Source organism: Prunus mume, linkage group LG7 (assembly GCF_029339155.1).
Source record: "Prunus mume cultivar Tortuosa linkage group LG7, ASM2933915v1, whole genome shotgun sequence".
Lineage (NCBI taxonomy): Eukaryota > Viridiplantae > Streptophyta > Magnoliopsida > Rosales > Rosaceae > Prunus > Prunus mume.
In genome coordinates, this window is record NC_142704.1 from 6338557 (window position 1) to 6351283 (window position 12727).

At 36.9% G+C, this 12727-nt stretch overlaps 1 protein-coding gene and 1 long non-coding RNA gene across 6 annotated transcripts; one reads left to right on the plus strand and one right to left on the minus strand.

The window, feature by feature from the left end:
* Window positions 1–421: 421 nt before the first annotated feature.
* Window positions 422–4300, plus strand: LOC103335422 (uncharacterized). 5 transcript variants are annotated; one of them, XR_016122316.1, is made up of 8 exons: window positions 1212–1268; window positions 1373–1436; window positions 1713–1848; window positions 2080–2139; window positions 2307–2472; window positions 3025–3101; window positions 3979–4068; window positions 4257–4300. It is a non-coding gene; the product is annotated as an uncharacterized LOC103335422 (long non-coding RNA). The 5 variants fall into 5 exon arrangements; XR_016122319.1 differs by lacking the exons at window positions 1212–1268; window positions 1373–1436; window positions 3979–4068; window positions 4257–4300 and adding exons at window positions 422–652; window positions 804–856 and having other exon boundaries at window positions 3010–3081; XR_016122315.1 differs by lacking the exons at window positions 3979–4068; window positions 4257–4300 and having other exon boundaries at window positions 3010–3081.
* Window positions 4301–6152: 1852 nt separating this feature from the next.
* Window positions 6153–8012, minus strand: LOC148915327 (cytochrome P450 71A9-like). The gene is given in 3 exon segments (XM_089055691.1): window positions 6153–6822; window positions 7014–7181; window positions 7183–8012. Coding segments are annotated over 3 exon segments (1536 nt in total). The 5' UTR covers window positions 7915–8012; the 3' UTR covers window positions 6153–6186.
* Between the last annotated feature and the right edge of the window lie 4715 nt (window positions 8013–12727).

The following is a 12727-nucleotide window of genomic DNA, read 5'->3' on the forward strand; positions in this document are numbered from 1 at the left end:
CTATGTTTGGGCTTATGGATTGGTTCATACCAAGGTAGATTTGAGCCTATTGGCATGCGGAGTTGCTTGGGGCAAGGTGAAGCTGATGACTCTGTGCATTGCAGGACTACAACAAGGTTCCCAATGGTGCACTTACATCTATTCGTGGACTTTGAAATAGAAACAAGGTTTGCATCTTTTAATCGCCTCCACTGTATTTCAATTTCTTTCAAGAGCCAAAAAATTTTAACGGGTTAAAAAACAAAGAGGAGGACCAAGGAAGATTGTATTTCTCATGGCTGTTTCTGATGGGATTGAACAGGCCATTTTGAAAGCATTGGTAATGGCAGTGACTGTTGGGGTGTGCGTGAATAAAGGCTTGCCATTGCCCTTGCTGATGTTGTGGGACAGAGCCAGTCATTTTGTATATGTACAGGTTGAGGGATACAATGTTCTCTCTCCCTCTCTTTAATTTCAGTTATTTTTCTTTTAATAGAATTTCTTCAAATATTTTGGTTCTGGATTTTTTGTGTTGAACAAATTTACAATAAAGGTATTTTATGACGTTCTGTGTTCGTAAATATCTTTTGTAGAACAGCACAGAATGTTGACTGACTTTGAAGGTGTTGCAAGAAAAAACGAAGTAGGGTTCCGCATTTGGACTAGCAAAGAGGTTTGTCAATCGTTCTCTCACCCTCAATTTTTTTTCTTTCAATAAGTCGATTACATCTCAGCCTTAAATTCGCTGTTTTTTATTTCTGTTTAATTTAATGAGACAATTTCTGTTACAGAATTCTAAATTATGCTTCTTTTTTCCATGTTAGGGTATTGGGATGCTAAGGGGTTCTTATAACTTAGATGGGTATGCTTCAAGAAGGTTGGTTTTATTCTGGAAGAATACCCATTTGGTTTTCGACATAGTTTATTTAGTTAAATATATGGTTGCTGGTGAAATGGATTAGCCAAATATTGCATATGTAATATGCCTACAAATTCTTAGTATTGTTGTGAACAGTCAGTTTAAGTGGAGGATTGTTGTATGAAATTTGGTGAACAAATATCTAGAAATTATCTTCACAGTTTCTTAGGTTCCATTTAATTTGGTATTTGTTTTTGTGTGATATATTTCTCTGGTAGGGCATCTCAAATGGTAAAGCTGCAATTAATTGTGTCTTTTTTGTGTTGCAGCCACGGCACGACTACCTTGTTGGGAGAAACATTACGCTCCCTGCATGGCATCTAATGAGCACCCCAAGATTTACCAAATGAAGCTCTGGGCCACAAATGAGGTTCACGCCAAGTCCAAGTTCTGGAATAATCCTTAGCCTTCCCAAATGTTCATTGGTGAATTTTTGGTTAAACTTAATATTGTTGATTGATTTGTTTGGATTAGGTATTTCATGAGGAAGCTGAAGAAGGTCAAGAAGAGCAATGGCCAAGTGCTTGCCATTAATGAGGTTTGTTCTCTTTGCCGTTTATACTTTATTTTTTTCCAATTAATAAATTTGTACCCATTTTGATTATTTGTTAGTGTCTAATGTAGTCAATGTTTTTTTGGGGTGGGGAAGTGGTTCCTTCTCAACTCTCCTCCTGGCAAAATCCAATTTGTTGCCAAAGGGCTCCACCTTTGACCCCAAAGCGTCACTCTTTTATCACATTTATTTCGCTTTTTTCTAATTTTGTTTCGATAATTTGAATCGTATTTTGTATTTGATGTTTGGCTTTGGTGGCAGATGTGAAGGAGGTTGCGTCATAGGCATCCTCTGGAATATTATGAAAACCTATCAGCATATCCACACCTTCTTTTACACCCGATTTCTCTGCACATTCTTCTCAAAAACTTAAATGCTTTATGCTCCATAGCCTTTGGTAGTTTTCTCTTCTTTCACTTGGTTCCATTTTAAGTTTGAACTTTTTAAAAAAATCTTTATTGTAAATTTGTTACTTTAAATCCTTAATTTTAGGATTAGTTGTGGTTTATTTTTATACCTTATAATGAATTGAGATGTGGACAATGAATGTGTTTCTTCCTTCATAGTTATGGTTTATTTTTATACCTTAAAATGATATTTCTCTTGATATCTTTTCTTTGGTATATAGGTGACATGAAGCAGAAACAGGGAAGGAAATCTCATATGAAATGGGTATTTTATGTTGGAGGTTAGGTTTATTTTATGATTTTTTAATGTTAGATTTCATACTGAATCAATTTGAAAGGTTCCCCTGAGGACTATATGAATTTCTTTTTAAGTTTTTATGGTTATAAGTTTAACACATTAAATTTATTTTTTCTTATCAGTTCTTTCTACTTTATTTTGCTAATTCAGTGATAGTAGTTGTCAAAAATGGCATCAAAGCTTGGCAAATCTATGCTTGATGGGGTTGGTATTACGATTTGATCAGTGATGGGACGTTTGGTTAAATCCCAAGCAGGGAATGCATTCTTTGCCATGGTTCCCGGACAGGTCCTCTTGGCTTCCCTTGATGCTATCAGTAAGTTGATTAGGGTTCTATAACCTATAGGTGTTTATAGGTTATTTCTGGTTTTATAGCTTCTCCATTAAATTAACATAGCCTATAAATGGGAATATAGTATCAGTTTTGACCATAGGTGTCTAGAGATAATCTATTCTTTTGTACAACAAACTTGCACATGGTTTGATTCTGTTATGGGTATTTGGTTTGATTCTATTAAAGGCTGGGTCTTTTGGATTCATTCTGTTATAGGTATTTAATAATTTGTGGCAATGACATTATACTTTTGTCCACCACATTCGTAGAATGTTATTTAAATTGTGGTTTGTGCAGTTGATTTTGTGGCCTTAATTCTGTAATAATAGTCATTGTCTTCACTAAATTTTCCGATTTGTTTGCACTAACACCTACCAGTTTCCAAATTTGTAGCAATAGAATAAACACCCATTGATTTGAGGCTATTAAAGGTTGAGTGTTTTGGCTTAATTCTCTCATACCTATTTAATTATAAATTATCACAATTGTTCTAAGTTTGTTATCAATTGTTATCTGGAGGCTTTGACTTTATAGGAGTGGCGAGCGTTGGTCTTCTTCTTAAGATTGAACTCCACTTTTTCTATGTTTCGGTCTCTCTCTCTCACTAATCTGTAAGTAAATTTTGCTTCATCTTTCCATTCAATTTTTGTTGCTCTTCTTTTTCATTTTTTTTTTGTTACTAATATCTTGGATCTTATTTTATTAAACTATAAGACCTGTTTTAATTTGCTGCCCTAAAAGTCCAAATTCCTAATTTTTCCTCATAGTGGATCTATGTTATTGATTTGCAAATGTTATCCAAATACTGAAATTGATTTGATTGTGTTATTATTTTGATGAAACCAGGTGAAACAATTTAGTTATTAAAATACTATATGATTGCTTTTGGTAAGGTTTTCTGTTTGATTATTAAAAATTAGTTGGTAAACCCTCAAAATCGGTATTTGGATATGCTGGTTCTTTTGTTACAGGGTTTAGGATAGCTCTGTTTTGGTAAGCAGGATATGCTGCTATTTGGGTAGTTATGTTTAAAGACATGTTCGTTCTTTTACTACAGGGTTTTAATTCAAATTCGTTCTTATACTGGTTTATGGGACTGGGATTTGAATTTGATAATTTTTGTTTTGGTAGGGGAAAGAAAATTTGGGAGTGTGATTCTAGGAACTGATTGCAATGTTTTAGCATAGTTGACTTGAAGAAGATTGTTTTAGGAAATATGTGGGATTTGAAAATCTGACTTCTAAATTGGAATTCTGTTTGTGGACATTAGAGATGACGAGAAAGAATTCAGAAAAGTTAAAATTCATAGGTTTTTTTGTTTGTGGGTTTGATTTACCAAGCGGATTTTTGTTGATTTTTGCATTGAATGGAGACTTATTGAAAACTAAAAAAGTTTGTATATCCTAATTTCAGAATGCAGAGTTTGGTTATATTGTTTTTTTTCCTTTTCATGGGCTAATAATTTGGCCATGCTTCTACTCTTTGCAGCTGCTAGGGACTGGAATGGATACGCAAGATACATCTCCTTCAGTGTTGCTATTCTTTGACAAGCAAAGATTTATATTTAATGTTGGAGAGGTAAGGAACTCAATTACATACATTTTCCCTGTGGTTTCTTTCCATACAGATTTTGCTCAAGCTAATTTTTTGGTTTAATGAAAAGATTGTGCATGCATAAAATACTCAAGCTAATTTCTTCCCCGATTTTTCTGTTTTTTCTTTTTCTTCTTTTTAAAAAAATCATGTTTTCTTTTGATATTTTGCAGGTGGTCTTTCTTTGCTTTGGATAGAGCATTTGGTTGGTGTTTTCAGCAAAGTTTCTAGGCTGAAATTTCAATTAATTGTTTTAAGTTTTGTGAATAGAGCCTTATAGGAATTAGCTAATGGCATCAATTGACAATTGGTTGGTGTTAATTTGTTGTTGTAATGATAGGTTTAGATGACTACAATATTTGAACATGTTGGTAAATCCTTTGAGTGTTTTGGCAATTGGGTAGTTGAGATGTTCCCTGCCTATTTTCATCGCTTTATACACATTTCACGCAATTTTAAAACCCGCAGCATCGCGCGGGCACCTTTTGCTAGTTAAAACTAAGTACGTGTCCAACTACACTAACGAAAAGTGACTGCCCAATGTGTGTCTCTTCTTTGTCCTCTGCTTTCTCTTCCACCACTGAACATGCAATTATATTTCAGGCCAGGTATGCTTTTGTAGCTTTGTAATTGTTTGATAATCTGTTCAGCTTTTTAGAAGAGCTGATCACATTCAACATAGTTGATAATCTGTTGGCAACTTTGAAATTTTGGGTTTTCAAAATACCAAAACAGAGCCACAAACCAACACAATAATTCATTTGAGATTTTGGGTATAGTGAATTTTTTCATATAATTATTTAATAACCATGTGGATTTCTTTCTTTATTTTAATTAATGGAGTATGAGGAAGAGGAAACAATAATGACAAATAAAACATAAACAAAGAAGACTCATATGGAACAAGAAATAAATTTTTGTAGTCAGCTGTCTTATTCATGACATAAAAATAGGCTTCCTTGTGAACCGGAGCTTATAGGAAAACATGTAGGGGTGGTTATACATGCTCGGTTCGGTAGTAGCGAATTTTTACTCAAACCGCAAACCGACCGACTATTTGCGGTTTGGTGATTTTGAAACCGCAAACCGATCTTTTATGCGGTTTTCAAGAAAAACGCAAAGCAAAATAATTCGGTTATGAATTAGCGGTTTAAAACCGCGAGTTCTCAAGTATTCACAAAAATATAAATTCACAACCTAAATAAATAAATACACAACCTCAATTTCTCAAACATATATAAATTCACAATCTCATCAACTTCTCAAGCATTCCGACAACCTAAGAAAAGGAATTAAAGTTACAATTTCATGTAGTTTGCATTTTGTTTCTTGTAGTTTTAATTTTTTCAATTAACTTAGTTAAACTTCTATCGCAATTTAAGCATTTAAATTTCCAATTCCAAAACGCCTCCTTTAAAGTTATAAACCAAAAGGAAATTGCAAAGCAAAATAAATTAAAGTTACAATAATCAAAAATGAGAAAAATTCAATTCAAAGTTAATTAAAGTTACAAACTAAAAGGAAAATGCAATGCACCAATGTTGTCCTCTTCTTTCTCTTCCACAAACTAAAGTTATAAACTCAAGTGTTGGTGGTGAGTGGATTTGAAGAACTTGTGTTGTTTGAGCACCAATGTTATTTACAAAGAGCTAAAATTCAACATAGTGTAATCTGTTGGCACTTTGATTTTATTATAAGAAGAAGCATAAATAACATTAGTATAAATAAACTAATTACTTACAAGTTGTCATATGTTCCATTTCCTTGTAAAATTCAACTTCATCATCCGTGTGGCTATTTATTTCTTTATTTTAATTAATGGGTATGACTGCAAGTTTTGAAAATAATGACAAATAAAACAAAACAAATGAAGACGGTTCGTTCTTAATACCGGAACAAGAAATGCGGTTTTTAGTCAGCGATTGCGGTTTCATTCATGAAATTATCGGTTGGTTCCTTTGAGCACCGGAGCTTAGGAAAACGAATAACTAGACTTAAACCAAGGAAGCAACACTTTTTAGAAGATAAACGAATAACTAGTTTAAAATGCCACCCCTTTTTTAAAAACATGTATGGAAAGAACTGTGGTGCCATGGGCCCTGTTTATTGTGCAACATAGTTTGTCAAGGAAGGATGCGCAGGTTTAGCAGCTAGAAATAAAGGAACTTTCTTGCTAACTACAAGCCCAGCAGCATCTTCCATGTCCAAGTCTTCTCTTCTCACCCCGAGAGGGAGTTCCCAGTCGAAACGATAGAGGAGATTAGCAAGTGCAAGCTCAATTAGCTTCACACTAAAGCTAATACCAGGACAACCCCTCCTTCCTGCCCCAAATGGTAAAAGTTCAAAATGGTTTCCTTTGTAGTCAATTGAGCTGTCCAAGAATCTTTCAGGCCAGAACTCATTTGGATTCTCCCAACATTCTGGGTCTTTTCCTATCATTTTTGCATGGATAAACACCATTGTTGTGGTGGGAATTTCGTACCCTTCAATCGTGCAACTCTTTAAGGTTTCTCTTGGAAGTAGTAAGGGCACTGCTGGATGTAGTCTAAAACTTTCCTTCAAGACCAGCTTTAGGTACATGAGTTCAGAAAGATCACTTTCTTCCACTTTTGCTTTTCCCTTTAAAACTCCTCTCACCTCATGTTGTGCTTTCCTCAACACTAGGGGGTTCCTAATCAGTTCAGCCATTGTCCACACCAGTGTGGTTGAGGAAGTATCAGTACCTGCAATAAACATGTCCTGCAAGAAAAGATTTATATATCACCAGCTGTTTTTACTATCTTGCCCCCAAGCCAGCTAAAATTCTATATATAGCCATATGAATACCGATTGTATATGTCAAGCTAACATGAAGATTGTCGAAGTAATAGCAAAAGTATATTAACAAATAAGTAACACTCAAATGCAAGAAGAAAGAAAAAGCGACATACAGTGAGAACACCCTTAATTTGGTCATTACTGAGGGGTATTGCTTGACTGGGATCCCTCTGAACCCGAAGCAGAACATCGACAAGATCTTCATGCTCTGGTTTAGGCCTTCTAGGATCAAGGTGTTCCTCAATCACTCTGTCATAGAAATTGTCCAAGCCTTTGAAAACACTTCTCCACCTTTTTCTCAAGACCATTGAACTTGTTTAACCAACTCAACCATGGTAGAAAATCTGACAAGAAGAATCCTCCCAACAGGGCCCTTGCCTCTTCAAGCAATCCATGAATTCTGCTCTTGCCAATTCCTCCTCCATCATCATACTTTTTACCAAAAGCCGAACGGCACAAGAGATTGTTTGCTAAGAAAAGTGTCAGTTGAGTGAGATTGATGAGACCCTTAGAATGAGCTATAGAGTCAAGCATAAGCCCCACCTCTTCATCCCTCACAGACTGAAACATTTGAACCCTCTTTGCACTAAGCAGTTCCAAGATCACAATCTTCCTCATCTCCCTCCAATACTCACCATAGGGAGCAAATGCTAGGTTGACACAGCCATAGCTAAGCTTCTTTGCAACATACAAGACTGGCCTACCGGAAAAAACAAGGTCATGAGTTTTGAAGATCTCTGTTGCCATATGGGCTGAGGACACTACCAAGGTAGATATTGAGCCTAATTGCAAGAACATGAGGGGTCCATATTGAAGGGCAAGGTGTTCAAGGACATGATGAGGTAAGCCATTAGAAAGCTTGTGAAGGTTCCCAATGAGAGGTAGCCTCCTAGGACCAGGAGGCAACCTCCTCCCTTGAGAAGCAGAGCTTTTCCTCCTCTGCTTGGTCAAGAGCCAAAAAATAACGGGTAGTAGAAAAACAAAGAGGAGGACCAAGGAAGATTGAGAATCCATGGCTGGTTTCTGAGGCTACAAACAAGGCCATGGCTGCTGATAAGCATTTAAGGATGGCAGTGGCCTTGGGGTGGTGCAAGTGATCCACTGCACATGGCCCTGGATTCTTGAGGACCCCCCCCCCCCCCAAAAAAAAGGGTCATTTTGATATAACGCAGCCACACAAAACAAAAAGAAAAGAACAGACATGGCTTGTTCAATTTAGATGTTTACCTAGAGTTGTTCAATTTAGTATATAAAAATTTAAGGTCTTTTCGTGTGATTTTCTGGGTCTCTGCCGGCTCCAAGCCAATGTTTATTTAGCAGATATACCATATGAGCATCATGTTCATCACAGAGACAGAGAAATACAAATGAAACCATTAAGAAAAAGACAAGCAGAAAATGATTTGAAAACATGCATGTCGCCCCCAAAACAAACAAGAAGGTGAATTACATACTAACAGTTATATATGGTGGTGGTGCTAATCAAAGGATATTTTAAAAAATCATTGTTGAATTTTTTATTTCTAAAAATCATTGTTGAGTTGGCAGTTTTAAACATTGCAAATTAAGGTGGTTGAGTTCTGAGCGTGTAGGTATTGCTCTTCTTATATAATTAAATAAATTCGAATATTTTAACATTTTACAAGTATAGCCGGACGGCCGTATTTTAAAAATAAATTCGCATATTTTAAATGTATAACCGGCGGCTCTACTGTTTGGATATAATTCTTCGAATATTTTACAAGTATAGCCGGCTATACTGTTTAGTAGAGATGATACACCACAATGCAAGCAACACCAAAACAATCTGCCCATACCTATGGAATAATATTTGGAGGGAGATGAAAATTAAAAAGAAAACATAAATATAGGCAAATTACCGATAACGAGCAGCTGATGTCAGTATCCTAAAGCACTAATATTCCAACCATTTTGTAGTTACACTAGAATAACAGATAGTTTTTGCACCAATTCTGGTGAGATCTATCATAAAACCAAACTATCGACTACTTGAAGCTCTTGCTAGGTCCTGGACTAATCCACGGCGACGACTACCTGTGTAGATTACACATTACGTACCCTCCTACTGCATGAGATAAGGGCTTCAACTCAACTGGTCACGACTTCTGAAGGATACAAATCTCGTACAGAGTTCAAGCCATTCTCTAATTTTGAGCCTCAATTTAACTGTCTATTTTTGTATATATGTATGATTGTAATAATGCAGATATTTTGTAACGATCTTATATCCCATAGAGTTCATTCTAGTAAGGCTGAGAAATTTGCAGAAGAGTGTCCTTGCTGTACTGGTTGTGGATGGGGTGTCATTTGGTGAGCTTCTTAGTGTTAATAAGATTTTTGCCTCAGAGCTTTCCTTCTGATCTTTTTTTTTATGCATTTTCATTTCTTTTGCTGGACAAACTACAAGGGATGCTCTTATGCCGTACTTGAGTGGTTTTTTCTGACTCTGAAGAGCTTTACTTGTATCTTTCTTGTTTCTCTGCGGAGCCATGTACCTTGGTCTTGTGATTTCTGTCATTCTTATTGCCTATTAGCTCAATCACTTTCCCTCCATCTGTGCAGTACAGCAGGATACAACATCTGGTAAGATTGGTGAGTGTGAACAATTCAAGCAGAAGCAGAGAATGCCAATATATTCACAAATCAATTGAATTATAAAGCTGCTGTACGATTACAATATATAGGCATATAAAGATGCCCTATATAAGTAAAAGACCTAACTACCCTTAGAAGACACCGACTCAAATATATATTAATATTGGCTATACAATTGTCACACCCCATGTCAAACTCACGATGTTACAGTATTAAGCATCGAGAGTTTGCTAAGAAGAAAGCGGAAGCGACCAAGAGTGTGAGACTTGGTGAAAAAGTCGGCCAATTGCATGGTAGAGGAGACAAAAGTGACAGTCTAACTCGATGTGCTTAGTGCTCTCATGAAAGACAGAGTTGTGAGCAATTTGAATGGCACTTTTATTATCACGATATATAGGAGTAGGCATAGAGAGAGAAACACTCATATCTTGAAGCAACCACTGAAGCCAAACAATTTCAGCAACAGTAGAAGCAGCCTCAGCATAAGAACGAGAAACAACTAATTGTTTCTTACTCTTCCAGGAGATAAGGGAATCACCAAGAAAAATGCAATAACCAGTAGTAGATTTCCGATCAAAAGGGTCACCAGCCCAACCAAAATCAGAAAAGGCTCGAAGCTCCAAAGTTCAGGCGGAAGGAAGCAATAAGCTTTGAAACAACGTCCCTTGAAGTTAGCGTAAAATACGAATCACAGCAGCCCAGTGAAAAGTAGTGGGAGAGGAGACAAACTAACTAACAATATAAATGACATATGCAATATCAAGGCGAGTAATAGTTAGATAAACGAAGCTCCCAACAATAGTGCGATAAAGAGTAGGATCATCCAAAGGGGTACCATCAGACGGAGAATAACGCACATTGAGCTCAAGAGGCATATAAGCCATTCTAGTATCTGTAATACGGGCTTTTTGAAGAACGTCAACGGCATAATTAGACTGAGAAATGAGATAACCTTTCAATGCCAAGGAAATAACGCAAGGGACCTAAATCCTTCATTTCAAATTGATCATGTAAAGCCAATTTTAATTGGGTGATACCATCCAAATCATCACCCGTAAGAATCATGTCATCACCATAAAGGAGGAGAAGGATATGACCAACAGAGGTAGAATGAACAAACAAGGCAAGATCATGAGCACTTGATTGAAAACCAAGAGAACCAATAACAGCAGAGAATTTCTCAAACCAAGCACGAGGAGCTTGTTTAAGACCATACAAAGCTTTCCGAAAACGACACACCTCCCAGGGATTGTGAAGAACACCTAGAGTGGGAACCATATGCATCTCCTCGAAAAGATCCTCATTCAAAAAGGCATTTTTAACATCTATTTGTGATAAACTCCATTGATGAACTGATGCAATAGCAAGTAAGGTACAAATAGAAGTCATCTTGGCCATTGGAGCAAAGTTCTCTGCATAATCATGGCCATATTCTTATGTAAATCCCTTAGCAACCAAAAGAGCCTTATATCTCTCAAGAGAACCTTCAGACTTAGTCTTAATTTTATAGACTCATCGACATCCAACTGCATGTTTAGGGTTTAGGGACTAAATCCATATTTACCGAGAGAAAGAGGAACCAAATCACATGTGCCAGTTTTATGCAGAGCAGAAATGTGACATCCCACATCAACCAACAGAGAGGGGGTGATGTGTCTTATATGTACATGCCCACCTCTATCTAGCGCGAGGCCTTTTGGGAGTTCACTGGCTTCAAAGTCATGGGAACTCCAAAGTTAAGCGAGTTGGGGCTAGAGCAATCCCAAGATGGGTGACCACACTGGGATGTTGCTCGTGAGTTCCCAGAAACAAAACCGTGAGGGCAGAAAGGGAGGCCCAAAGTGAACAATATCGTGCTACGCGGAGCCGAGATGTGACAATTTGGTATCGAGTCACTCCGTGTGGTGCGTGTGTGCCGACGAGAACGTCGGGCCCTTAAGGGGGGTGGATTGTGGCATCCCACATCGACCAACGGAGAGGAGGTGATGTGCCTTATATGTACATGCCCACCTCCATCTAGTACAAGGCCTTTTGGGAGCTCACTGGCTTCGGAGTCATGAGAACTCCGAAGTTAAGCAAGTTATGGCTAAAGCAATTCTAAGATAGGTGACCCACTGAGAAGTTGCTCGTGAGTTCTCAGAAATAAAACAGTGAGGGCAAAGAGGGGGGCCCAAATGGACAATATCATGTTACGGCGGAGTCGATCCCGGGATGTGACAAGAAAGTTCTTCATTCATAGCATGTTGCCAAAGAGGATTACATATAGCCTCCTTGTAAGAGGTGGGTTCAAAGAGAGTATGTGTAGAGGACAAGAAAGAAGAGAAATCATGAGAATAACAAGAATAACTAAAATCATTAGAAGAATAACCAAACCGATGAGTGGGCTTATGAGTGCGCGAAGGATAACAAGGTGCTATTGGATCTACATCCATAGAAGTTGAAGCAGGCGCCAAAGGAGATGAAGGATTAATAGTGTCAGAACTTATGACATGTTTCCTGCGAGAATACACTTGAGTAATAGGAGGAGAAGTAACACAAGGATTAGAAGGAGAACTAGAAATAGGAGAAATGTTAACATTGTCAGCATAAGAGAAATCATCATTAGTAGGTAAAAAAGGATCAATATACATGAGCTCGAATTCAATAAAGTAGTAGTAGGAATGGAGAAAAAGGAATATGCTCAAGAAAAACCACATGACGAGATACATACAATTTTTGTGCACTAGGATCGTAACAACGATCTTGATTATGTCCTTCGCCATAATCAAGAAAAACAAACATAGCAAAGCAAGCATATAATTGTGTATGTTCGACGGGAGGACGAAGAACAAAACAAGTACAACCAAACATTTTCAATGAGAAATAGTCAAAACAAGTACAACCAACCATTGTCCATACAGCCCATACCTACCTCCCCGTACCAAAAATAAAAAACTGAGGAATAAAGTAACTTTCCGACCAAAAATTGAAGAAGAAGGAATAAAGTCACTTTTGCTTATGTAGTTTGCCCTTTTTTTTCATTTTGTTTCTTGTAGTTTTAATTTTTTCAATTTAACTTATGTAGTTTAATTATATCGCAATTTAAGGACACATTTAAATTTCCATCCAATTTCATTCAAAACACCTCATCTATGTAAGAGACACGACACATGTTTATTCTGTCAAGAAATTGGACAGAAATTTAAACATGTCCTTAAGTTACAATAATCAA